Genomic DNA, 27,138 nt, shown 5'->3' with positions numbered 1-27,138 from the left:
AAAAAGATTAGGGGCTGAGAAATGTGTCTGCATGTCTAATCTAACCTCTACTACAGACTGCTGCTCCTCGTGATGAACTGAATTGACTGGCATGATCAATTTATCTGAACTTCCTGACTCCCATTGGCCAGCTGAGGAGGTCATCCAATAAGATCTGAGGATTGGTCTAATGGGAGCCGGGCTTAAAGCCACCGGAGATCTGAGGCTCACCACAGACTCTAAACACATTAATAGATTCCAACACACCGAGGAACAGGAAAGGGAATAGGAGGATAAATATTACAATATACCAAGGCAGACGACTCCCTCTTCAGTAAAGAGGTGTGTTTATATAACTGTGTTATATCACTGCTGGGAGCAGTTCTAGAGAGGTTTTTAGCTCATTACTGAATATTTTAAGAGTTTACTCTCGTACTGAAGAAACATCTAAACTGTGCTTCTTGCAGCAACTCCATTAAAGAGAAACTAGTTCAGTATAATTACTGATATAGATGAAAAGGTAGAAAAGTGACACTGTCTGGAACCCTGTGCACACTGCAAAAAATAAAAGGTTAGAAACAACTAACCCAGTTTTTGATCTTTGAAGAAAATCACAGACAGTTGTGTTGACTGATTGTCTTTAATTCTGATCATTTATCTTGTTATAAAAACATAAAATACTTAATACTGAGAATTCTTGTGTCACCAGGGTCTGGATGATTTAACCAGTTTATTCCTTATGTTGATCTGAAAATTGACACTCGCCATAAACAATTATGTGTATCATTGAAATTTCAATGTAAATCGTCAATAGACTCACATTCACCATATTCACACACATTCATACAGCTCTCCCACAGTATATTCTGTGGTTTTCATTCACACACTTTCTTACTTCATGCAACCTCTTCTGTTTATTTTACCACTTCAAACAACACAACTGGCTTAAAAGCCTTTTTGTCCAGTATATGCACCTTGAAGATTTTTTATGTGGAAACATGAGGACTTGAGTGCCAATACACTAAGAACTGTTTTCTCAGTGTAGTAGGAGACATCTGGTGTCTGCCAGTAAACAAAAGGAATAGTATTATTTCTCTAAACAACAAGTTTATTTCTCCAAAATAGAATGACACCCACCAAAATGTCCAGGCAGGCAGCTTTCAGGAGCGTGATCTGGTCTGCGATGGTCAGCCCCGTGAAGCCAGGCACTCGTTTGGCAAATTCCACGATCTTGATAATGCACTTGGTGGCCAGCTCGCTGAATTTGTCCCACAGGCCCAGGTCCAGCCTCACACGGTGGTCTGCACTCGAGTTCTGTGAGGCACACACACACACACACACACACACACAAATACACACACACACAAACAGAGAACAAGCCGTCAGGCGAAGAGGCAGCTACTTTCGTCATTGCACAGACTGTTGCTAATGATCTCCTCAGTGCACCCTCTTCACTCTGCTCCATATGTGTCAGTTACCTACAGTAAATAGGCTCCATAAGACCAGAGCTCTCAAAAACACTGGCAGGATTGTTGTTGTGAATACGCCGAGCTGAGCCGAGCCGGGTGGCCGGGCCCTGCAATAATGAGCATAACAGTGCCAGTGGGATGCTTATGCAATGATGGGATGCAGAAACAGAGCTGTGACAGGTAGCGCAGGGCGGTTTGAAGCCAGAGCTGCCATTAATACAGCTACACCGTCCAGAGCCTACACTGGAGGGAAGCAGGACGGGTGAAAGCCAGGGAACAATAAAGACATAGCTGATCGCAATATACGGCAAGAGGAAAGAGTGGAAATAAATGTGCTGTAAGAGACCAGAGAGAGGAAAGAAAGAGAAGGAATAACAGATGACAGGGAGGGAAGTTAAGAGTGGGTGAGCAGTGTGGCAGAGCAGAGGAGAAGCCGTGGTATGAAGTCTGAAAATATGTATCCTAACTGCTATTTATGGCCATTGATTAAAACAACAAATGGCTTCAGCTACCTCTTATAGCAAAACTCACTCTGCCACTTTATACACTGTCAATTTATTTCAACTTGGGTCCTACTTTTGTAACTTATGTCATTATTTCTTTCAATAGGGGAAATAATATATAAACACAACCAGTTAGATGGGTTGTAAACTCTTACTATGAGTTGAATTGATTATCTTAACGTTTTGGAGGCTCAATTCAATTGAAAAAGGGAGAGTTCCTGATCTGCTGGTCATAACCCGTAATTGTGCACAACTATGGTCAACATGACAAGATGTGCATCGATAAGCTCTGATGGGTGTTAACAATCAATGTGGTTATCACTGTAACCTCACACCTATAAGGTTCTTAGTACTGCCAGGGTCTGTGTGGGGTTTGAACGCTCTTCTCATCAATCAATCAATCAATCAATCAAATTTTATTTGTATAGCCCATATTCACAAATCACAGTTTGTCTCATAGGGCTTTAACAAGGTGTGAGATCCTCTGCCCTTAACCCTCAACAAGAGTAAGGAAAAACTACTAAAAACCCTTTTAACAGGGAAAAAAGAACGTAGAAACCTCAATTCTCCTGCGGGGCCTTATATTGGTTTCCTGCCACAGTCTAAACACATGCAGTTTGGGGTAAGGTGAATTGATGACTCTGTAGGTGTGAATGTGATTGGTTGTTTTTCTCTGTATGTTGGTCCTGTGATTTGCTGGCAACATACCCCTCCTCTCGCCTGGGAATGACCCCCTAATCCGTACCAGACAATCTGTATAGATAATGGTTGAATGGATTCTGATAGAGTTCTGCTATCCTAACCTGAACCCAGGGGGTCCTGATATAGGCACTCAGGTCGTGTTTGTCTATGTTCATCTGTGGCAAGTTAATAGTAATCCACTTTAAGTTAAAATAACAGTAAATTCATCATCAATAATGATGCTAAAACCTGGGGTTAAAAAGTACATTCCTCTGTAGATTGGTGGAGTGTGATGAAAAAGTAATGTGAAACTGTTAAAAGCACTAGTAAACATAATTGATATGGTTAAAAGATGTTAATTTACATTGCTTGTACATGGTCACCATCGGGATCCAACCCATGTTATATTCACAAAATAACAGAATTAATAGTTCTTGTGTCGGTTCGGATGCCCCTGTTGTGTTTTAAATCTGATTAATAAAATGAGGGATGATGCCCTTTTAGCTGCTTCAGGTCAGAGCTCTGGTATTGTGTATGCTGGCTCTGTCACTGTCACGTAGTGAAACACTAACTAAGCCATCAATAAGGTCACAAGTAACATCAATCTGCAAAAGAGTCATTCTCTAAACTAGTGTGAATATTATGAGTCAGGTGCATCAAAATAAACAGCTTGTGGAGCTAATTTTCCACTCGGGCACCATTTATTGCAAGATGATGTAATTAAAAGAGCACCATCTCAGCCAGTGGAAAAAATGATGGAAATACATGTATATGACATTTCTGTTTGTCTCATGTTTTAATGCGAGGAAGGTTACAATCTGTGCTGTAGTCGTACAATCTGAATGTACGTATTTGTATCTTTCAATTTGTTTCCACGTGCGTGGCACCAGCACAATCCAAGTGGAATAGACTGAAATGCAGAGAGGAACTGCATGCCTGTTGTGTAGCCTCGGTCTATCGGGGCCTTCGTTCATACAGATGTTGCCTTTGTAAGTCACGACCATCACTATCGCTCAGTCTGGATCCGCAGAACATTTACTTTTACTGACACACCAGCTGTTTCACCTCAGCGTATCAAGGTTTCAAGGCAATATTTCCACGTAATGTAGAATTTCTATTTTTTCCCCTCATTTTAAACACTGAAAATGCAAATTAAAAAAGTGGATGGAAATGCACTTAATCCTGTAATTCTGGTGGCTCAAACTCTAAAGATTGTTTTACCCCGATAAAGACACAGTTTTGAGTCAAATCCTTGCTGTACTTAAAATCATAAAACAACACAGAAATTGGAATTAATTCCAAAGATAACAATGTCAGCATCTCCCCTCACTTGTTAGAAGCTACATGCCTACAGCATCTCTCATATCCCAGAGTAATGATCCCCATTATTTTTCAGCTTCATCTTTATCACCAGTGTTTTCTGAGACATGGGAGCATCCAAAGTGGAAACATCCAAAGAGGAGATTCTGTAATGGTTGAAAAAAAAGGGTTTGGTTATTGTTTACTGTGGATTAGGGCTGCAACAAACAGTTTGAAAAAGGGAGGGGAAAGAAATGGCCATGGGAGCAGGGGATAATGTGACAGATTCAGACGGAGGAGAGCAGCTGCTGGGGAATGGCCTGGGTGTAGCAGAGGAGAGCTGTGGTGCGCTGGCTGATGGTGGGGATGGAGCATCTGATGACCGTTCTGTTTTGTGATGGTTAACATGGAATAGCCCATCTGTTCTCCATGGGTGAGTCTCCACATGTAGCAAGGACACACGGCGCACACTCACAGAGAGGGTGACACGCACCAACACTTCACACAATGAGGAGGGACGATCTTTACACAATGTACTGGATATATGTTAGACAAGGGACGTCTGTGCTACGCAGCACGTTCAACATATCTTTTCGTTAGCTGGCCTCACTAAGTGTAACAACCGCAGTCTCGCTAAGCGGTCCCGTGACAGCGGTTATCAACATTATTAGTCTACCGAGCACGTTCACAGAAAGGCAGCGGTGTTTGTGGCATATGACCAATAGTATGAGATTTGACAGATTTGATAAAGTTGAACACATAATAATAATCAAGGTAAGAAAGGTAAAAGTGCAGGGACGACAGCTGGCGAATAATTGTAATATAATATAACATCACTGCCTTATCCATTTTGCAAGAGTAGATCTGACTATAATAACATTTGTGTATTTGATCAGATTCCATGTGTTTATATATGAGAGTTTTACACTCATTCTTTCAGCTGCAGCCCTGGCAGGGTCAAGCAAACATAATTCAGAGTGGTGTGTAGGCTCGCTTTACTAAATAGTCCAAGTCTTTAGCACTTCATTGAGTCTGTATTTTAGGACGATGTCAATATTCAAGAGGAAAATGGCTTTGACATATCTGCAGCCAGGGACAAAAACAGATAAAGAAGACAGGAGGGGGCCCTCCTACACAGGAGAACAGTCCTGCTGAGGAGCTGACCCTCTGTAAAAATGAGGATCATTCAGAGAAACCCCTGATGCCATTTTCCAAAGGAATTGATTGGTTAGTGCCCCCCTTCATTTTTCTGTAGCCATCGTAAACTAAGGGGATCACTGCTGTCGACTCAAAAAGCCTTTGTTACATGTTAATGCACTACTTACTGTTAATGTGTTAAGGGCATTATAGAAGTGGCTGACTCAATGTTCCTCTTGTTTTTCTCCGACTTATTCTTTATGTCAGAGAAAATAAAGAATATTTATAGAAGATCAGAGATAGGCTGGGGACTGGAGTGTTGAACGAGGGGTGCATCAGCAACTGTTCCCGCCTCCAAAGTCTCAAAATTCTACTTGACGAGCGAGCAACTGTCGTGCAGAGTTAAGCAGCTGCGAGTGCAAAGGGAAGTGCAAGTTTGCGCTTGTCTCAGCCCCATGCTCCCAGTTGTGCACGCTGAACTGCAGTTGTGGATGCAGAGTAGGAATTCTCATTCGCAAGTATGGTTTTGCGCTCATGGATACTGCTCTGTGCACTTGCAGGATAGAAACGCTACCTCACCAGTATGGTTAAGCGCTTGTGACTACTATTCTGTGCATTCGTGATAGATAACCTCCATACGCCTCTACAGATCAGAATCTGAAAATTCTACAAAGCAGAATCTGTTTATAGAGATAACCTGCCCTGGAGCAGTTTAGGAGTTCAGTATGATACCAGGAAGATTTACAAAGTGAAACACCATTGTAGCCCAGAAAACCAAGGGATAAACCGAATGGTATCTTGCAAACCATAAATTCTGCTTCATAGTGCAGGAAAGCCAGGACAGAGGCATTGAGACGCTGCTTTGACCTTTTACATTGGGACATTTTCATCATGAGCATCAGTGTCGTGGAGGCAGAGGTTAATACAAGACTGCATTTAGGTTTAGGTGTAATAAACTGGCAGCTGAGTCTGTTTAAACCATAGACTACATTAAGATGGACTACATGTATCCACTTCCTCTAACTGTGCAAAAATTACGCTAAAATATATCTGATACAGCCACTGCCATCTTGCACCACTGCTAACATCATTTGGAGCCAATTTGCGATGTGGAGTCATGGTATCGAAGTCCGGCCAATATAGGCTACATGCTCGACCAATCTCGAGTCAGTCATGACGTTTCACCCTGTTATTATAGCATCATTTAACTCATTAAAACCAAACCTATCAGAAACATGAACATATATCAGTGTGATAAGATTTACCTGAAATGACAGAAACCATCTTTGGAAAAAATGTTTTCACGTGTACTAGTGTTAATGCTCATGACAAAGCGTATCTGCTGCTGATGGCAGCTTGAAAGAAGCTAGTAAGTGAATCTTGAGTCTGGGGTATTTTGCCCAAAAGTCAGCAAATAATAAAAAAAACATGAATATTTATATTTTCCTTATATATGGTTCTTGATTAAGTATGACCAAATATGTAGTTTTACAGTGTAAAACTTAAGCTGTTAGATCTCCCTGGTGGACAAACTGTGTACTGAAGACACTGTTTTTAAATTGCCTCGTAAAATGCATATCGGATTAATACTGTGCATCTGCCATGACCGTTATTCGCCAGGAACAAGTAGAAACTGGAAGAAATTATTTTTACAGTCTGTAAGTGTTTGAACTGTTACTTTTTTTTGTTAAATAAAATGGTAAAATAATGGATAATAAGGTCTGAGCTTTAAAAATAAATAGTTTTACATCAATATAGAAAGTATTCTGTGGTATAGTCCTTAAAACAAATAAAAATAGATCCAACAGTTGAAATGGTTCAAAAGTAAATGGGAACTTGGCTACTGAATGTTTCTTGGGCAGCCGAATGTTGTTTCGTGGTTAGTTAAGTCCATTGATTCCCCTTTTTTTGGTAAGTACCAGCTTCATGGGGAAGAGTTTGAACTTATAAAAACAAAACAGAAATCCATAAAAAGTGCTCTTGTCAGAATCAGAAAAGGTTTGTGCCACGACCAGGCCCCTGCATAAACATATAATGAGCAGGGATTGTTCACATTGCGATTCACAGGCCTCAGGAGGGACAGAAACAAAGCCCTGAGAAGCTGTAATTGACTGCTGCATAGGCTTTTTACTTCCAGATAGTGAATACAACTGCAAAAATACTTTTTTACAGAGTGCTTTGCGCCTCCAAACAAACTCCTTGGACACTTTGGCTGTTTACTCAGCATAAACAACTGTACTGAAAAGCAAAGCATCTTCAAAGCACTGAGGAGAGACTGCTCAGTGTGGACAAAGCGAATACATGCTCTCTCTGTGTGTTTTAGCCAGTCCTACTGATTCGATCTGCCTAAAGATGCCACTTTATGGTTGACTATTAATTTGGTTAAATCTGCCTGTTTCTGTCTTTGTCATTACAAAGTCTGAACTGTATGAACAGATAAATAATGAATACAACTGTCAGAAAAGGGAGTCAAAGAAAAGTATGCATTACATAACAGAACCAAAACCCAGACAAAGAGAATGTTAAAGTCAAGTTTCAAGGGGTGTTATGTAATCAATCCATTTATGTCAAAAATGCTCTCAGTGTGTTTTTTTCTTGTCTGGGAAGAAAAGTCTGTGGAACAGCCTTCAGAAACAACAACTCTACACTGGAACCCAGAAAAATGACACATCTGCTTCCATTGGTCTGAGGGCTTTTGACTGAAGCACTTTCAAGGAGTTTTTTCAATTCAACATTTGTTTGTTTAAACAGAAAATGGGAAGCTGAGGCAGGTTTTACAGCCCCACTCCCCTGAAGCAACTGAAAAAAGAGAAGATCCATAATGCATTCAGTGTGTTAGCAAACCTCAACATCAGCGTACCGCCCTGTTCAGACCTGGCATTGACATGCATCATGGGTGAGGAGTTCACAAGAGGATAGATGTGAATGCACCCAAGTGCATTGAGGATCCATTCAGATCAGTTCGCTCAGATCACATTCGGACGTGTTCTGTGCTGCATGTGGCATCGTTCTTCCAGTGAGTGTGTCCTGGGACTTCCTCTCATACAGAGGACGTCTGGTCCTCTGTATGAGAGGAAGTCGTTCATACTCATCTAGTTGTTTCTCAAACCACATAAAATGGCTTTGTCCATGATGTCTGAAAATTCAGAAAAGCCCCTACAGACATCCATCTTTCCACAGAACTCTCTGTCCGTGGTTTGCATATTTGCAGAACCGTGCATGTCACCGGCTTCACACTTGGCATGTGTATTGTTAAGGGCCAACTGAAGTGCAGTGTCAGTTTTGGTGTGACCTGGACAAGTGGTTCGTTCAAAACCAATAATCTTTGAATAAATAGTCGACCAGTGCTCTGTAGCAGCGGAGGCTAGGACTCATCAATGACAGTGATATATTCGATCATGACAACAGCATGTTCACAACATCGGGTGCATTCATGACAATAACAACTGATTCTCCAGTTCGGGTCTCTGCATACTGAGTCAAGCTTCACTGAACATTGAATAAACAGGAGAACAGCTCTTTGTGGACTGGTATAGTCCTGCAGCCAGTCTTTACTTGCTTTGTCTTAATTACAGCAGGTCACCTTTAGTTTCAGAAGGAAAGCTGCAACCAGTATTAGTGCAGGCCAAGCAAACAGCCCATTCCAAACAGGCAGGTTTACAATGGGCACTATAGTAATGCATCAAACATCTTGGGTTGATTCACTTTGCCTGCAAATACACCCAATTTCTACTTCTTCTTTTAACTTCCATCTATGCACTTGGTATATTGTTCCCTCCCTCCTTCTCCAACAGCATTTGGTATTTTAGAATCAAAATGCTGTAAGCTTTTATTTGCACATAGAGCGGTCACAAGTGGTCACTGGAGGCATCTATGGAGGCACAATCTGATACCAAGTGTGAAGCGACGGAGTTAGAGCTGTCCGCTGATCGCATCGCCTGAGATGTTAAAGCCAGGTGTGAACAGGGCTTCAGCCCGGCCCCGGGGACTGTTTCAGCGCGAGAGGCCACGCACACCGCGGCGCCCTCCTGCCCCCCGACCACATCACTGAAGTGACTGTGAAGACAGCTAGAGCAACCCCCCCTACTCTTCACAGCACATCAATCCCCCTGAGGTTGTTACTGTGAGGCAGTTAGCACCGCGGCGGCTGGACACGAGCAAACAATCTATTGTGTGGCCACCCAAGAGAGAGAGAGAGAGAGAGAGAGAGAGAGAGAGAGAGAGAGGAGAGAGAGAGAGAGAGAGAGAGAGTGGGAGAGAGAGGGAGACAGAGAACAGCAGAGAGAGAGATCATTAAATATGATCTGGGGTTAAGTGAGAGGCACATTTGCTCTGTGTTTAAATCACAGATAACGAGCTGCAGTCGACACAACAGCACTATGGATGCACATTCCACTGATTGACGTCTGATTTGATGGGGACGGAGGAAGCAGTGTGTGTGTGTGTGTGTGTGTGTGTGTGTGTGTGTGTGTGTGTGTGTGTGAGAGAGAGAGAGAGAGAGAATGAGAGTGTGTGTTTGCACAAAGCACATATGTTGGGGGGGTTGGAGGTGACCGATATTAAAGCAACTTATCATGCTCTCTTCCCTCTGGCTGGAGAGAGAAAGAAAGAGAGGGGACTGAAAAGGGGAGCTGAGGGAGGGAGGAGGGTGAGATAATTCGTGGTTGGATTTTCTTTTTTCAACAGTCCCCCCTCCCCCCTCGCAATTCCAGTCAATTACACCAGTCCCATAATTCAATACAGCGAAACAAGGAAGTTGCCGGGGAATTCTAATTTAATTTAAGGTCATTTATTCAAACAAATCATAGAAGTTGCAACATTAGAGAATAAGCTGGCTGTGAGGAAATGAGCGCCGTGCTGTACGTCAGCAGACTTGTGTGTACAGATGCAGAAAGGGAAAAGGCAGTAAAAGCAGCCAGCACCTGTGACGGATGGAGACGGCGGTCAAACTGTAAAGTGGCTAATATCTCCAGACTGGGCCGTGTACTGTGCAGCAGCAGTGGAGGCCGCCTGGAGCCCTCTCGGGCCCCGCAGAGCGCTAATGTTTTATTTTGTCTTTGAAAGTGCCAGGCTCGTTTGTCATCGCCATCACTGTCAATGAAGCATTATTCATTGTCGAGCTAAGCCCTCTCACTTGCGCGGCTATCTCCGCTAACCCGGCAATGAACTCCTAAATCACTGCAGACTAGGATTTGAATATTTCACCACAATAATTGGAGCTTTAACCTAATCTAGGGGCGCAGGAGCTTCTCTTCTGTTTCCAATGAGGAGGACTCAAAAGGCGCATCAGGATCCAATCACTAATAATAAGGAACTTCTCACAGTCTGTGAGCAAGCATAATTACCACTGATCCAGATTAAAGCTTTATCTGGGGCCGACTGCCGCTCCAACAAACAGCAAACACTGGTTACTATCGTAACCGGGGAGCAATATTTCTGCTATCATGTCCTACTATTTTCAGCTTTGCATTTTGCTTCAATACCGACTGATTATTTTGTAAAATCAGGAAGTGTCTTTGGGGAGATTGAATGGGATGAGGGCGGAGAAGAGAGGGGTTACAGCGATTAGCAGCTTTGTGTTTTAGACTGGAAAGGGGGAAAACAGAGCTGTGGAGGTGGAAGGCGACTGAACACTGGAACGACAGCGGCGCCAGCTGCATGCCGCCCATTTGCTCTGTTTTCCCATGTCTCGCCCATCTCCGCTCTGAGGTTCATTGTCAGAGACAACCTTCATCACGGCGCCGAGGGAGACTTTACTGAACATTATAGCTGCTGAGTACATTTGTTTATCCTGGTATAAACAGTATTTTAAATGATTGACAGGTGTCATGAGATTTCCACCAAATCATTAAGTATACACCCCCTCCTGCGCTCCATCTCTCCCCACAAAAGAGTGTTTGTGGAGCGCCTTGTCAATCACGGCTCACTCCCCGCCGACTGTAATCTATATGTAAGTCAACTTAAAAACAAATACATTAGACGCTGTCAGCTCCCTGCACAATGCCGCCATTCCTAAGTGTCAATCAACGCGCAGCCAGCTCAACATGATTTAGAGCTGTCAGCCGTCCTGCAGCTTCAACTGTTTGTGTGACGAAGCATCTCCAAACTCAACCGAACGACGGGTTTGCAGTGGCGTGTACGAGCTGGTTCTCTCTCCGGACGTTTTCTTTCCACCTGCATAACCTCTGACCTTTGCACCGAGTCGTGACGAGCACAGAGCCACCCCTCAGGGGAAGGAGAGGTTTGTAATCATTTTTCATACAAGGTCGGGCGTTTTGAGACTGGACAGCGAGGGTGAGCTTTCTCCAAGCATCCCCTCACTATGTGGTCTTTCAGGGGGATGTCAGTTCAGCACAGGGCCCTGGTGTTTGAGGGTTCACGGGCTGCACAGAGCTCTGAGCCTGTGACTTCTGCTGGAAGATGGCAGGGGTAACAAAGCCTGCACAAACCCTGACAAGCGCTCTCGACACCCAGCTCAGCCGGCGCCTGAATGTGTCGCTTGATTTACAAAAGCAGATAATGATGCAAGGTGGATTATCCATATTTATTCTACTTTTCAGACATGTCAGAAGCTGGAGGCTCGAGTCGGCGTCTGCAGCAACCAGATGGGGAGCTGTCTGGCTCACAAGCACATCCCCGGTGAGGGTTTGATGTTGGAAACTGCATCGTCTTCCCTCCATAAGAAGTCTTTTCTTATTTTTAATTTCCCTTCACACTCTTGCAACATTTTGAACTGGGGTAAACAAATCCTACTATCATCTCAGATTTGTCTCAACAGAGAGAGCCTGGGGGGTGGGGGGTGATGTGTTAGTTGCATCGTGCTATTACGATCCATGACTTTCACTGTCTTTCTATCAGGCTTAATGTCAAATCAATAAGTATTGAGAGGAGAAGGAGAGGAAGTGCAGGCGAGGATTTGCCTGGACAGTCAGCGGTGTACGTGTGAGCTCGGGAGGTGCATTACATGTGGATTTAGAGTACAGTACAGGAGATTGATTATCATTATGAGCTCGGCACTCTGGGCTAGTTTGCGAGATCAGATCAAAGATGCAAACGCTGTCCCCGGCCGGTGCAGAGTCACAGGATCAGAGAAACACTGTGGCTCTGTTATCTGTATGATTCAAATAAATGACCCACTGTGTAGATGTGTACTTTCAGAAAGATGTGGCCCAGGCACTGCAGGACAGTAAACTCACCGTGGTGTATTTGCCAAGCTGGCAGAGGGAGGGGAAGGTTTCTTGATGGGCCTTGCGAATCTTTTCAATGATGTTCTCCAGCTCGGCTGTCAGCTCGTAGCTCTCTGCCAGCTCCGGCTTTGGGCTCTCTTTCTTCTTCTTATTCCGGTCATTTCGAACAGCTGAAGGAGAACAAAGGATTAGGATTAGGCGCTGACAATGAAGCCTGTAAATGGATGACTTGATCATCGCGGCAAATGTGGACGTTGGTGGATGGAAATGAAATCAAAGACATTTTGAAGAAGGAACAACAGAAGTTTGTTGCTTGTAAGCATATTTTCTTTTTTTGCTGGTGACTTTTCAAGAGATGCAGCAAGTTGTCAAGTTATATAAACCGAGACCTTACATAAGGACAGAAAGTTTGGAGCTGCAGACTCTTCTGTCGGCTGAACCGGTTTCTGTCAGTATACTGCCACTGGCAAAGTCTCAAATAAGGAGAAAACAAAAGTGGCTGTAAAAACTCAAGTGCTTCACAAATGGGCTGTGCGATTTGTCAGGGCATTTTCAATTAATTTCCCATTTCTATTAGTTTCCTCTTACTAATGGTCTGTGTGCTTTTTTTAGGTGGCTCATCTGAGGGGAGCCCGAGGTGTAGATAGACATGGATGACTCTCTTCAATTTGATTGTTGTGAATGTGAATGTTAATTACTCACATTCATTTAATCGGGGAAATATCAAACTACGATAATTAGGCGTGCAAAGCTATTAAGTACATTTGCTGAAGTACTGTATATTATATGCTTCATTTCTGAGCGGCTGAGAAACGACATGTTGTGTTTCTCAGGCCAGCTCCCAAGTCAAATCTCCAGAAAATGTCTGAGTGAGCCGATGGGAGAAAACCGCAGAAGATCCTCCGCAGCGAGCAAGTGATGATGCTTTACAACACGCAGCAGGCGCAAAAAAACAAACAAAAATAATACAAATATCTCCGGATGAAAAAGTGGTGCAACACACCAAGACACTGAAGAAGATGACAAGACAGCTTTTGGTGATAAGGGCAATGTGCTGTAAACAAATATCTGTGATCTCTCCACCCAAATGTATAGGTTTTGTCCTGACTCTGCCTGATGAACTACCCCTCACCTGGGGTTCATGTCTGTAAACGGCTTTATAGAGACAAACATCATCGAATGCATTTTATTCCGATAATTGATTATTTGTTAGCTAAGAGATACCAATGTACTCCCATGACTATTGACGCAAAACTTTCAATACTGAAGAACCTTAGGATGAATTCTTGTCTCTGCACTGCCTTCTACAAACGTAACTTTTATTGATGCACACTTGTTGGTTTTAAATAAAATTGCACACCGTAACATGTAAATGAAAACAAAAATATTTTTGGCTTCCAAATACCGAAATGGTGGGTCAGGTTTTTTTTTTTTAATTTGCCAGTGCTCATAACCGTCAGGCAGCTTTAACTGATAATTTACAATAACAATGTATTTGATGTCAATGTGAAAACAACGTGACAATGTAAAAGGGTAGTGATGAACCTACAGAGAAATGTCAGCTTAATCTGCAGCTTCCAGTCCAGTTTGCAAAGTCTGCTGATTTGTGTCGTGTTGTCTTTAGCTGCAGCAGCTTTCAGAGAAAAAGCTGTGAAACTACTGCACCCTACCTCAGTATCATGTGGTCAACTTTGTGAAGCATTAGCAGCTAAAGATAGAGCTAAAAGAGTATGTATATTGGACACTAACACAAAATAAACTATTAGCGCGAGTTCAAGCTGTAACATGCCTTATCTCGCCATTGAGGTTCGACCTTTGAAAAAAAGAAAGAAAAAAGGCATCTCTTGCTGAGCGGTCATCCTCCAACCAGAAGGTCGGCAGTTTGATCCCAGTCTTTCCTATCCGCATGCCAAAGTGCACCCCCCCTCCCACTGCTACCACTGTCGAGGCTCCATCTAAAGTTGCTTGCATCTCTTCATCAGAGGGTGTAAATGTTTAGGACATGTAAGCATGTCTTCTCTCATATGGATTATAGAAGCTGGACTGTAAAATGTCACCTGACATGGCCTCTTACCACAGTGGAACATACATCCTTGCATTGAACAATACACTGTGTAGTGATGTGCTTACATAATCCCAAAGAAACAGGTGCACGAACCTCAGGGAGTGAGTCCCCCAGTACGAAACAGGCAGGAGCTACAACAAAGCCCAGGCTGCTGTGTGTAAACTGCACCCTGAGAGACTGGGGTCCACAGGGTCCTTTGCTTCATTAGGTGCAGATCTTTGAAGTCTGACTTAAACAAACCAAGCAGGTTTATTACTTAACGCACAGCGTGATCCATCCATACATCACAGGTCTCTGATCATCCTTTCAAATAATAAGGAGAGGAGCTGGAGAGAGAGTGCTGGGCCCCGTTGTCAGCGCTGAGACACCCAAGGGACCTTCTGTGGCTGACAAAACAACAGTCACATCCTCTGCCCTAGTTTGTAAAAAAACCCCTCTATATTACCACATTAAAGCCAAGGTTGGAAACCTTTAAAGCAGATCTACAAATAGAGAAAAATAAATATATATATGAGGGATTTTGCAAACAGTGGCCTACTTAAACAACAGAGAACATGGAGAAGCTTATGAAACCTCCCCTCTCTTCAGCTCTCACAACCACATTCATATACTCAGAACTCCAGAAATGTTGTGTATCAGAGGTGTGAACCACAGGTTGCACTGGGACCCGGTGACAAGAGCGTTCGCACACTAACTGTGACATATAAAGGGCGTAGGGAACACACACAGACAGGAATGTTTGTGGCACTGAACATAACAACATGTGAAGTACAATGAAGAGGGACAAAAGCTATAGTTTGGTGTAAGTTGCTTGGGAGCCTGAAGGCCACAGAGCTGAAATTTCACAGAGATGGTTCAATTGGGAGAGTGGCTCTGCATGGGGTCCATTCTTGGTACAGAATACAGAAGGTTGATGTGACTTTGTAGAACCTTGAATGTGAGGAGAAGGATGGTGTAGTCAGGGTTTCAGGGCTGCAGTGAGATGGGGATGATGAGAGAAAAAGCGGCAGAAAATACAGTCCAGGTCTAGGTTCTGACTTGTTTAACTGCACAAAACAGAACCATTCATACAAACTCTGGACTTTCTCCGAACAACGCAGCAGGAAATTCTTCAGTCAGACGCTTTCAGGTGAGGGGTGGTGCAGCAGGAAGCGACAGGACGTCACATATTAATTCTGCTGCTAAGATCATGTGTTTCTGTTGACAACACTGGTGTCGGCCCTTATCACCAAGAACTCTCTTGACATCTGCATCAGTGTCTTCTACATGTATGGTTCCGCTTTTTCATCCTGAGATATTTGTATTCTTTTTGTTTCCCCCATTTTTTCTAGTATTAGAAACGTCATCAACCTTCACACTCACTCTCTGTGATCCTGCGGTGGATCTCCTGCTGTTCTCTAACATGGGCTCACTCGGACATTTTCTCACAAACAGCCCCTCCAGACAATGTCAGGAGATTCAGTGCATGTCTGAAAGCAGCTTATGACACTTTCACAGGTTGGCAGTCTGACAGAAACATTGTAACTTATATTAAAGGAATATTAACAAAAATAGATTATATGAAGAACAAATGTAGACAACAAACTGTAAAAACCAACTAGATTGATGTGATGCAACAGAATAATTTTACTTTTGTTTCTCAAATGGCAATTTTGGTAATTTGCTATGATATTGTAATTGTAATTGTAGGCTATTTTCACTCGAGCTAAGGTTTTCAGTACTTTTCCTATACTGCTGTTGGCGGTGGAGACGGGCTTAGAGTTTCTGACCATCACATCACTAGTCTGTGGAACACTTTGAAAATAAGGGGATTATGATTTTCAAGGCTAGTACTGTTGCCTAACTGCAAAAAGGTTTGAATCCTGGTGAGTCTTTCTGTGTATCATTTGTTATCCCTGTGTTTGTGTGGGTTCTATGTGGGGACTCCTCCCTAAAGACATGCAGACTGGGGACTTTAAATTGGCTGTAGGTGTGACTGCTGCTGGCCTCATTTATAAGGCCCGGGATCCTATCACCAGACTGATCCCCGCCTGTGACTGTGCAAACTTCAACTTCCCGTGGCCAATACTGGACTAACTGTACATACTTCAAATTGTAAATATCTTATCTTAACATCCAAATCGCACAATCCTTGAGTTTATATCATATTGCACAATGCCTTCTCTAGTGTTTTTATATTTAAGTTTGTTTCCTATTTTTTATATTTTTATTCACAAATTCTTTGTATGTGTAAACCTACTCGGCAATAAACCCCGATTCTGAATGTGAGAGTGAATGTATGTCAGCCCTGTGATGGACTGGCGGCCTGTCGAGGGTGTACCACTCCTCTCAAACAATGTCGGCTGGGATTGGCTCCAGCTCCCCCTGTGACCCTCGTAAATTAAGCCGCATAGCTAAAAGATGGAATGGGTGGACCTATTGGCTAACTGATTATGAGTTTCTGCACTAAGCTACACATCTTGCACCTTTCTCTGAACTATATCAGTCTTGCCATGTGACTCTGGCTCAGATAAATACTTCTCAAATGTTGGTATGTCTTTAACTTGATAAGCTGCAACTGTAGTGCACTGCTTACAATGCTTACACCCAAGCACAGCCTTTCCAACCACCATCAGATGTAAACATATAGACCAATGTGCTTATCTCCATAATCAGGCATTAACCCAACACATGGGTTAGAGTCCAACGTAAACATCTCATCTGTTTTATCAGCAGTGGTTGATACCCTTAATCTGTTTGACCTGATGTACTGTATGTAAACTGACACATGGTGGTAGTCTACTTTCAAACTGCAGTTTCTTTTGTATTGCTCCATATATAGTCCCAGAAACGAATCAGTCGCGCTCAGGGACATGGGATGTTGTGCACGTCTGTTTCATTTTGACACATTTCACCCACATCTCACAGGCTCATGTGGCTCCACACTGACTGAGTGTCTCAGTGCATCGTCAATACGGGTTGGACTGAATGCTATGGTCAGCCTTCTGATTGGTTCTGACTACTCCGATGAGAGGCAGCAGTTAATGTGCTGACATTAATCACTCCATACATTTTGACCTATATCTTTGACCTATATGTCCGTATCATTGAAGTAGCCTATGTACTGTATGTATTTAAGAGAATTTCCACTACATCAACTGCGATTATACAGTTAGTAAAGCAAGCTTTGACAATGACAATGTTAATTACTTCACAGACTCAAATGTGATCCGGGAGAACACTAACACTGACTAATTGTAACAGAATCAAATTAAATAGAGTTCCTGGCCACAGACTGGATCAGTTTTAAGATGGTTACAAATTTCGATTGTATTTTCTGCTTCATACCTGACAATGTTAATCCTCCGACATGTCAATGAAACCAGTAATGAGAGAAAGTGATGCTAACCCTGTCATTAAGGGTTTACAGAGTCAGTGTGAGGACAGCGGAAGGGACGTGACTTAGAGAGGACGGTGAGTCCTGGCTCCACAGGGAAAAGCTGAACAGGTCACAGGTCATGTTCTGAGTCACGAGTCATTTTATTAGAAATCAGGTGTGGGCCAGTGTTGTGATTCAAAACAAAAAATGAGAAAGTGACAATGAGGGGATATTGAAGTTTTAACAAAATGGGCACATGAGAAAATTACACGTATGCATGTGGAATTTATGTAAATGTACATAAACTAGATCATAAACCCAAAGTCCCAGTGTGTTCATCAGTTGTGATGTTAATTGTGAAACCACATGGTCCTTTGCACTTGACTGAACAATCAAATCTACACGTATCATGTAATTGAATTAATTAGCTACATGTGAAACGTCGAAAGCCACGTATGTCTATAGAATCACGTGTCAAATATAGATCTAACATGTACAGTAACATGTGAGATTGTTTGAACAATGTGAAATATTAATTAAAATCAATAACTCAAAAGTAAATGAATATGTATTAGTCACGTGTGGCAGTTGGTGTGTACAGAGGTCATGTAGAGGTAAAACAATAAAATCCATCCAACCCTGTCTGTAATGTTCTCTAAGCAACTTTCTCACATTCACATAATTGCTCGGCGGACATGAGAAAGTCAGGTGGGCTTGAACTCTCTAGCTCTCTTTAAAATACTGTTATACACCAGTTTGTCTCTCTTTACATTTGAAATATCAGTGCAACAGTATGAATGTCTTTCAGTGGACATTGTCTGACAATATGTAGTTTTCCCCCAATGTAAACAATATTGTTTGTCCTCATAACACCTTAACATCCGGCCTCCCAGTGTGGCTGTTCAGAAACAACAATCAGAACATGGTTGGAACAAGTTCTTTTTGAGCAGCTTTACTCATCCAACCTCACAAAAAACATCTATCCCAGGTGTGTGATGGAGAATAATTCATGCAGCCACGATCTCGCAGCAATAATGCAGCCTTTTTATATGCTTGTGATGTTTAGAAAGAAAAAAAGAAAAGGCCTGGTTGTTTCTGTCAGAGTCTGTCAGTGGTAGGTGCCTTTTCAAAGAGAGGCAAACAGTCGTGGGGGTGTGAGGGCGAAACCAGGCGCTCTGTGAACACATGCACACATGATACAAAAACACTTTGCTGCGTGGCAGGGGGGATGGTCCAGAGTAATGGTATAGAACGGGGGATGGTCCACAATCTGTTCAAATGTGTGTGTGTATCATTTGTCACAGTGCAGTGACAATCTGTGTCTGGAGAGGGGGTTGTGGTTCTCACAAAGGCTGGAGATGTTATTTAGGGAGACAGCGCCGGGGCAAGTGCAGCCCCCCCACCCCACCCCACCCCACCCCGACCAAACACAAACACTGACCCAAGGCCATCCATTACAATTGCACTCCGAGCAAATCACTGTGAGAAGATGCATGAAAATGATGCATCAGAAAAGAAGCCATTAAAATATATGGCTTTTTAATAAGCACATTAAAGGGGTTGTCATCATAAATTAGGGCCTGTGATCACTACTCCTGATGGAAATTATCTCCACTTTTATCTTTACTGGCCTCTGTGGATCTATCTGGATCTCTGAGAGCCGTTTTATGTAAAATCTTAAAACTTCATGGGAGATAAATGGACATTCAGACTGCGTAAAAAACACAAGAGGCCGCATTAGTGTGGGCGTGTTGTTCCGGGTAGATTTAAGTAGATGAAATACAATCCTCCACAGCAGCTTCTAATTACTTTATTCATAACTACTGCACTGAGACAGAGTTTTATAACTGGAAATTTAAGTGTGTGTGTTGTAATCTACATGACCATTGAGAACTGGTTTGTGTTACAATCTATTGCAGAAAACATTGAACGCCTGGTTCATCAGTGACATGAATTTGAAGATCCCAGTGATCCTAAATGATTATGTTTGACAAAACACAATGTAATATTCTCTAATAGTGTCATGTAATTTCTTGCTTGCAGCAAAGGCTTCCAATCCAAGAACAGATACAGTATTTACAGATGAACCCTGAGACTTTGGTGGCCTTTGACATGGACACATTTGGGCACTGCTGAACAAACTGAACTGATTTCAATCCAAAAATAAAATGTGAAAAATGGGTTTTGAGCTTTAAGGTGTGCTTGCCTCCAAACAGAGGCTGTGAGGAAAACACCATCCAGCCACTCTGTCAGGCTTTGAGGGAGCGCTGTAAAAGTCGAGTGGTCCTGAAGTGCCCAGGGATGAAGTGAGTGGGAATAAGACACGCTGGTATGTAATACACTCCTCACAGCGAGGCCTACTGTCTCACTCCAAGACACTCATCTCCCTCTTCCCTTAGTTAAAGAGCAATGTCCCACCCTCTGTCTTTTGTCTGCTCTATTGTTTTTTTTTCCACAGCTGCTTCTAGCCCCCTGGTGAAGCCTGGCATTTTCTTTCCCTCTGCTCTGCTGCTTTAGCTGGATGTTGTGTGGTTCGGGGGCAGCAAGCATGGATGATGGCCGTTGTTGAGAAGCCACCAGCCAGCCATCTGCGTGCTGCCAAGCTCTGCATGTTGTCTCTACAAGCAAACAGATGCAGCGGTAAACAAACACCATCTATCTGGAGCCCACGTGGTCCAGCCCGGGCCACTTGCCACAGCACTTAATATGGCAGCTCCCTAACACCAACCAGGTGGCTGTCGAGGAACGATGATAAGTCTTTGCTGCCGCCAGAGCTCCGAGTCTAAGCAAACGGCTGTAACGGGACAGGGGGAAGAGAAAGGAGAAGGGGTTGTCAGATGGGAAAACTACATTGTGAAATTATGACCTTGGAAGAGGAGGGGGGAGGGGTGTTGGAGAAATTATAATCTCATGATGGTCTCACTGCTGGTTTAAAGGTGTTTTTTCCACACTGACACACCTAATATGCCGATTGGGCATTAAACCCAGACCAAAAAGTAAACTATAAATAAATAAATAAATATAAGGTTACGTACTCTGTCCACATGAGCGCTTTAACTGCATATCAGTTTTAATCCCTGTCCATACAAACACACGTGAATACGCATATCACATGACTGCTTACATACACTGGGCGTATACGCATGCCGGTGTACACAGGTAGCATCTGCTTGTTAGCTGCAGAAAGAGCTAGGCTGCAAACAAGATTGAGAGCTTATCTCCTGCATATGTAAGGTGTATAGGTTTAAAATGCAGATTCAACCGCACCACAGCTGTGAGCAAAGACAGGGTCAGCAGAGCTTGTAATTGATTATACATGTTACGTTCTGCACTGGTAGCAGAGGCTAAAAGAGGCCATGTGATAGGAGCCTTGAGAATCAGTGACAGTTACGTTGTGACCGAAAAGACCCAGTCAGCAAGAAGTTGTGAGTGTCTACATCATAGTTTCCAAACATCTCAGTTTGTGCCCGTCCAGACTACAACAAACGAGAACAGGGCCCACAGCGTTTTCAGACCTCTCTGTTTCAGCGGTTCAGTGTGGATGCCACGCGTCTCTATGGCAGAGTCAAACGAAATGTAGCCTTAGTCTCATTAATGTGCATCAGGCACAGAACCATCCACTAGCAGCTAGCTGATGCAAGCTGATGAACATGTCATCAGGTTTGAGCATGAACCAAAGTCCTGGATAAAGTGACTTGCTGGTGGCACCAGGTGATGCCCACAGTCACTACAAAACCTCAAGCAGCTGACTAGTGGATACAAACACTGAAGAAGTGACCTGCTTTACAGACGTCTGACCGAACAGAAACCTTGGTAAGTAGCAAAATGCTGCTGCAATGAATTTGTATGACCCACTCGTGAAAATCTAAGGGGTTACTTTTTTCGCTTTTCTGCTTCCTAGAGTTTGAAGACACCGTGAAAAACAACTTCTTTATGCCCCAAAATCCCCCTCCTTACTGGTTTCCCATTGCCTGTTCCTGTACCTGCCCAGCTATACGCCTTCATGGTCATAATTTTGATGGTTACAGTCCCTCCACTGCACCTGTGTGCCTGCTTGTGGGTCCATCTGGGTCACTCACACTGTTGTCCCTGCTCAAACCGTGAAATTGTCTGGTGCACCTGCTGCGGGACTTGCAGCACTTCCATCTGTCCCTTTGCCTTGTCTATCAGCCTCAAAATTTCAATGAGTTCAGATGCTCTAGGGCTTGTCCCAACAAAGAGTGGTGTCCATATCCTTTGGCAAAACTGCACCAATGATCAGTATCTTCAGGGTCGAAAGAAACACATCAGTACATCCAGAATATGTTTCTATCTAGAACTCCTTTCTGTTAAACTTCTGTTCCATCACAATAAACAGTGCATGTGTCAAAAGGTCCTCTGCAGATTCAACAGATAAATAATGAATCAAAACAGTATCTCATGACATCATGAGACTCATGATCGCTGATATAACACAAAGAACACAAGTCATGTAAGGATGCACTCTATCACGTTCCTGCTAGTGCAGCACACACACACACACACACACAGGCACACACGCACAGAATGTCCACCAGTGTCTTCCACTTCAGTGGCACTTCAGTTTTCAGCAGAGGCACATGATTGCACGAGTCCAAAAGCAGATGTTTCCACATTATCTGCTGACTCAGGGCTCAGACTGGACTGTCGACACCCTACTTTCATCATGGGATAACTACACAACACCTTTAGAAACGATAAGCCAGAACTGAATGTATGTACTGTATTCTTCGCTAATTGATTGACTGTTAGAAACCATTTACACTAAACAGATATTGTCATGGCTGATCAGTGTATCTAGTAGGGTTTCTGCCTGGCATTTAAATACAATGATTTCTTGGCTTTATTTGTTCTTTGTTCTATTTAGGCAACCACAGTCCAAACTCATTTGAGGTTTTTGGAAAGTGGAACACGGTGCCAAAAGGTGTCAGAGCATGAGTGTCCCTCTCTTTGTTTAAGAACTTCTTGAAGACTCATCCCTCCTGGCACCTTTGATATCACAACATGCCAAACTAGCACTTACTGTGACTTTCAGTGGACCAAGACACTTGACACTTACATCCTTGTCTTCTACTATACTGACGCTTAAGTGTTGTTCTCTAGTTGTGGGTTGCTTTAGATAATAATGTCTGCCAAATAAGTAAATGTAAATGCACCAATACAATGAGGCTTTGCTGCCCTTTTACTACTTTAGACCTGTGGCTGGTATGTTCTGTTATATCAGCTGGAATCTCAGGGGCTAAATCATCCACTCAAAAGTTTTGGCTCACCTTAAATAGTTCAAGCAGTGGTGTCCTATCTGCAGGAGATCCACTTGTATAGTGTTGAATTGCAGCGTTTGGGAGTTAGCTTATCAGGGCAGCTGAGGCTAAAGCTACAGCTACTCACTTACGTAGAATATACCACTCAAACTATCCCAAACTTTGTAGTATGAAGGTTACCCAGCCAAATATGTGTGACCAAACTCTGATATTGTTCTATATGTCTTTTTGATGCAATTCTAGACGGTTCCTCCCCTGCCCCCTCCTCTGTTACACCTTTTAAAGCTTTTCTCAAAGACCATGGTCTTTCTGATCCAATAAAAGTGAACTCTTCCAGATAAACACTCACCCAATAATTTAGAGGCCTATGGAGGCTACTGTACATGCAGCCTAGTCTAATTACCTGCAATTCTGTGTGCAGTGCTTACTCATGCCTCAGACATATGCAAAGTTATTAATAGAAACAATTATAAGTCATTGGAATTTGGACACAGTATCAGAGAAAGATATTGTTTGAAATTTGTAGCCCAATTTCAAACAATCATTTGATAAATCCTCACGAGTCAGTCTAGTTTAAATAATAAGGGCTTAGAATGTTTTGAAAACCTTTACATTAAGAAATGTTTTGCATCTTTCTCCCAGATGACAAATAAATTATGTGCACAGAGGACAGATTTTTATAATGTTTATAAGTCAGACATTTTGTGCAACTTCTTAAAATGTCCCTCATAACATACAGACACATTTCTGTCATTAAACCCTTCCCCCAAAAGGATCAAAGGTCAGTTCCATTTCCTTCTATCTCAGTCATAAGCTGCTCCCCCATGTCAGTTGGTAGAGCTGCAACAACAGGAGCTAGAGTCTAATTCTTTAGATTACATTTTGGATCTGTCCTTAGCAAGGTACATTCTTCTATTCACGAGGGAGCTGGGTCCTAAAGAGAGAAGCAGCCTTAGGAGTACTCTTGAGCAAGGCACTTAACCTCCTGAGGTGCTCCATTGGATGAATACACTCCATGTTTTCACTGCTCATGGATGGTGAAATGCAGAGGTCAAATTTCCTGTGTGTGTTTAAAAGCATACCTGCCACATAACCCACTTCAAATTGGTAAATGTGCATAACTGGAATTTTGGTATTCTTGTCTTGATCTGCGCCCTGTGTGACTCTGCAATATTTTGTGGCTCAGGGGGTAGAGCGGTCGTCCTCCAACCAGAAGGTTGGCTGTTCAAACCCTTTCTTCCTCATTCCACATGCTAAAGTGTCCTTATACTGAACCTTGCTCCTCCTTGCTCCTTCTCATGTAGAAAGGTGCTGCACATAGATACACTGTATGACAGAAAGCCCTGAGCCTCTCACTCAGACATTAGTGATGAGAATGAGAATGTCCAGAGATTATCTGGAGCTCAGTCTATGTCTGAAAGCAGCTCAAGTCTCTGTGTTCCCTATGCTCCTTGTTGGTTTGTCTGATCTGTTCCCCTGGTGTTCCCTCCCGCTTCTGTTTGTTGCTCATGTTCCAATGGTTTTGCCTCTTGGATTTTCAGCGTTTGGATTTCCTGTCTGGCTGAAACTGCTTGTAAGCCTGTTTCTGTTATAAAGCACATTCACTCCACCTATCTTGCTTCCACATGTGTCTGCATTTGGCTTCAGGATTACTTGAACTGTGACATTTCTGAAATCTTACAGTGTCCCATGGAGCCTATCCGTCTGACTGCTGCATTTGGAATCCTCCTCCCTCCAGAGGAATTGATTCTGCCCAAAGCCAAACAAGGTTATTGCCTTCACCTCCACACCGGCTCCATGAGCACTACTATTCAAATGGAAAGATGCTGCCCCTCTCTCTCATTCCCACTGAGCTTGGGATGTTATGCTGTGTTTGAAACTGTGCCATTCCTCAAAAGGAAGTGTAAATGCCATATAAAATATGGGACCCTTTTCTATCCTTCTTGATAAACCTCAGACTTTTAATCTCCATGTACAAAGTAGTTTACTGTGATTATGCGGCAGGTTTATGTTGTATGCATATGATTATCTTTTTCAGGGTGTCTCGTGTTGGCTTAAAGAATGTAAGTTGTGTAAAATGTTTATTTGTACATTTTTGGACAGAGGCACAGATAATATTCTGAGAAGTAAACTGGCACTTCCCAAATTAAAGATTTTAATATGCAGAGAGTTACAATAGTATAATCTATAACAATACAATAGTACTTTATTAAGACAATTCATTGTCAAATAACCCTTCAGTCGCTAAGCATTTTTGACATTTAACTTGACCAACTCCTCAGGTGATCTCAAAACCCAACACTATGCCTTTAATACAACACCATAGCTTAAATATCAGCCATATTTGCCAAAAGATGTGAGACAAAATCGTAAACTCATACATTCGAAAAGATGAGCACAGCATAGGCCTACAGTCAGTTTGGACCTTGTGGAGTAGGCATTTAGAGCAGGAGGCTAATGATGCCAATGTATCGCCTCCATCCATGAAGAGGATAGGGAATGGTCCCTTTTTTCATCTGTGGCCCTGTGGGGGGGTTTAGCCCAAGGATATCAAGACATCATCTTTTCCATGACTCCTCTGCTGAGGTGTGAAACAGCATAAGAGAGAGGAGCATGGAGCTAATGGAGCATGAACTGGACCTGAGCTATAAATGCTGATGCAATCAAAGAATGCCAATAACCTGTGAAATGCAAACTCTGACAATGGAGTGAAGGGAGAAATGGGGGACTCGACAGCAGCGAGAGCCTGGGTTTTACTAAACGCACAGTGTTTCACTTTCAGACTCAGGGTGTCGGTTCTTTGTTTGCCTGCTCACTTGTTTTTATTCTCCTCATCACAATGGGTGGATGTATGACGGAAGTTTTAAGAACAAAGCAGTTCTTCTTCCTTGGTGGAAATAATGGCTAACATATACACAGGCAACATACGTAAGATTGGATGAGGTATGGGTCTGCACTATAATAACAAAACCTTTTTGCAGCAGCACTAGCACAGATGACTTGATCTTCACTGTTATCACACTGATTACAACTCTTGTGTGTCTGTACAGGACATTTAATATATCCAGGTAGAACCACTCTGGATTTACTTAGAAAAGATTAAAATGTGAGGACATCAGACTGGTCATGACTCAAAATTAATAAACTTGTTTTTTTATCTCTGAAATTCTGTTTGTTAATTAGCTTGTTTTTTGTGCCTGCAGGACCAAGGTTAAAAGTGCAGATGTTTTTACCGAACAGTCAGTATTTTCATCACTTTCCTTAACATTGAAAGATATTGCATTTTTCAAAGTTTTCATCAATTTCTCAGACAATAATATTTGGCAGACACATTCATCTGAGGTTGTTGTTGCTAACTTGAATCTTAAAAAATGTCAATCCTCTGAAACAGCAGAAAGTAAGGAACACCAACATTTTGGGGGGCAACTGTGGCTTAGGAGGAAGAGCGAGTCGTTCACTAATTGTTAGGTTGGCGGTTCGACGCCCGTCTCCTTCTATTGGCCCCTGATGGCTCAGAGTGTGTGAATGTGCGATAGAGAATCAGTGCTGTATGAATGAGTCGGTGAGTAAAGGGCAACACGAAAGCCGTCCATTTACCATTTCAACCCATGACAAAGTTTAAATTGAGCCCATATCAGTACATCGAGTAAAGTGGGTGGGAGACTCACACTCTTTGGACATTCCCACGGCAAAGCACTTCTGCAGGCGGCAGTACTGACAGCGGTTCCTCGTCACCTTGTTGATAATGCAGTTCTTCTCCCGGTGACATGTGTACACCATGTTCTTCTGGATGCTGCGGCGGAAAAACCCCTGAGGAGACAGACACAAGACAGAAAACAGGAGGTGTTCATGAAAAGAACTCTCTCACGACGTTAACCTCAATTTTTTGCTCCTAATCTTCTGCAGCCACCTATTTTCTTCATCAACGAGTCAGCACCAGTGAAACGTCAGTCTGATGAGAATTGCCATTAAGGCTGAGAGAGAAGCGAGGCAGGGCGTCCCTGCTGGGAGCTGTGTAGAGCTTCAAATACTGGATTTAAGCTCAGACATAGAGTGGGAACAGAGAGTGAAGAAGCTCAGGCTTTCAAACAGCGAGGCTGCTGCGCCGTATGGAAGAATAACTGAGGACTTTGGTGCAGCTGAGTTTGCAGCACCACATCTGAACCAGACAAGGTGACATT

General features: G+C 42.9%; 1 protein-coding gene across 1 annotated transcript in view; it reads right to left on the bottom strand.

Annotated features, from left to right (window-relative positions):
• LOC118125146 (retinoic acid receptor beta) overlaps window positions 1-27,138 on the bottom strand; it is a 77,200-nt gene that overhangs the window by 11,209 nt on the left and 38,853 nt on the right. The window contains exons 3-5 of the mRNA XM_047344244.1: window positions 26,626-26,767; window positions 12,265-12,425; window positions 1,117-1,293 (exon numbers count right to left, since the gene is read on the bottom strand). Coding sequence (XP_047200200.1) covers window positions 1,117-1,293; window positions 12,265-12,425; window positions 26,626-26,767 — 480 coding nt within the window. The remainder of the gene's footprint in view (window positions 1-1,116; window positions 1,294-12,264; window positions 12,426-26,625; window positions 26,768-27,138) is intronic.

Source organism: Hippoglossus stenolepis, chromosome 17, assembly GCF_022539355.2.
Source record: "Hippoglossus stenolepis isolate QCI-W04-F060 chromosome 17, HSTE1.2, whole genome shotgun sequence".
Classification (NCBI taxonomy): Eukaryota; Metazoa; Chordata; class Actinopteri; order Pleuronectiformes; family Pleuronectidae; genus Hippoglossus; species Hippoglossus stenolepis.
The sequence above is the reverse complement of the archived record's forward strand: the minus strand, read 5'-3'. Positions and strand labels throughout refer to the sequence as shown.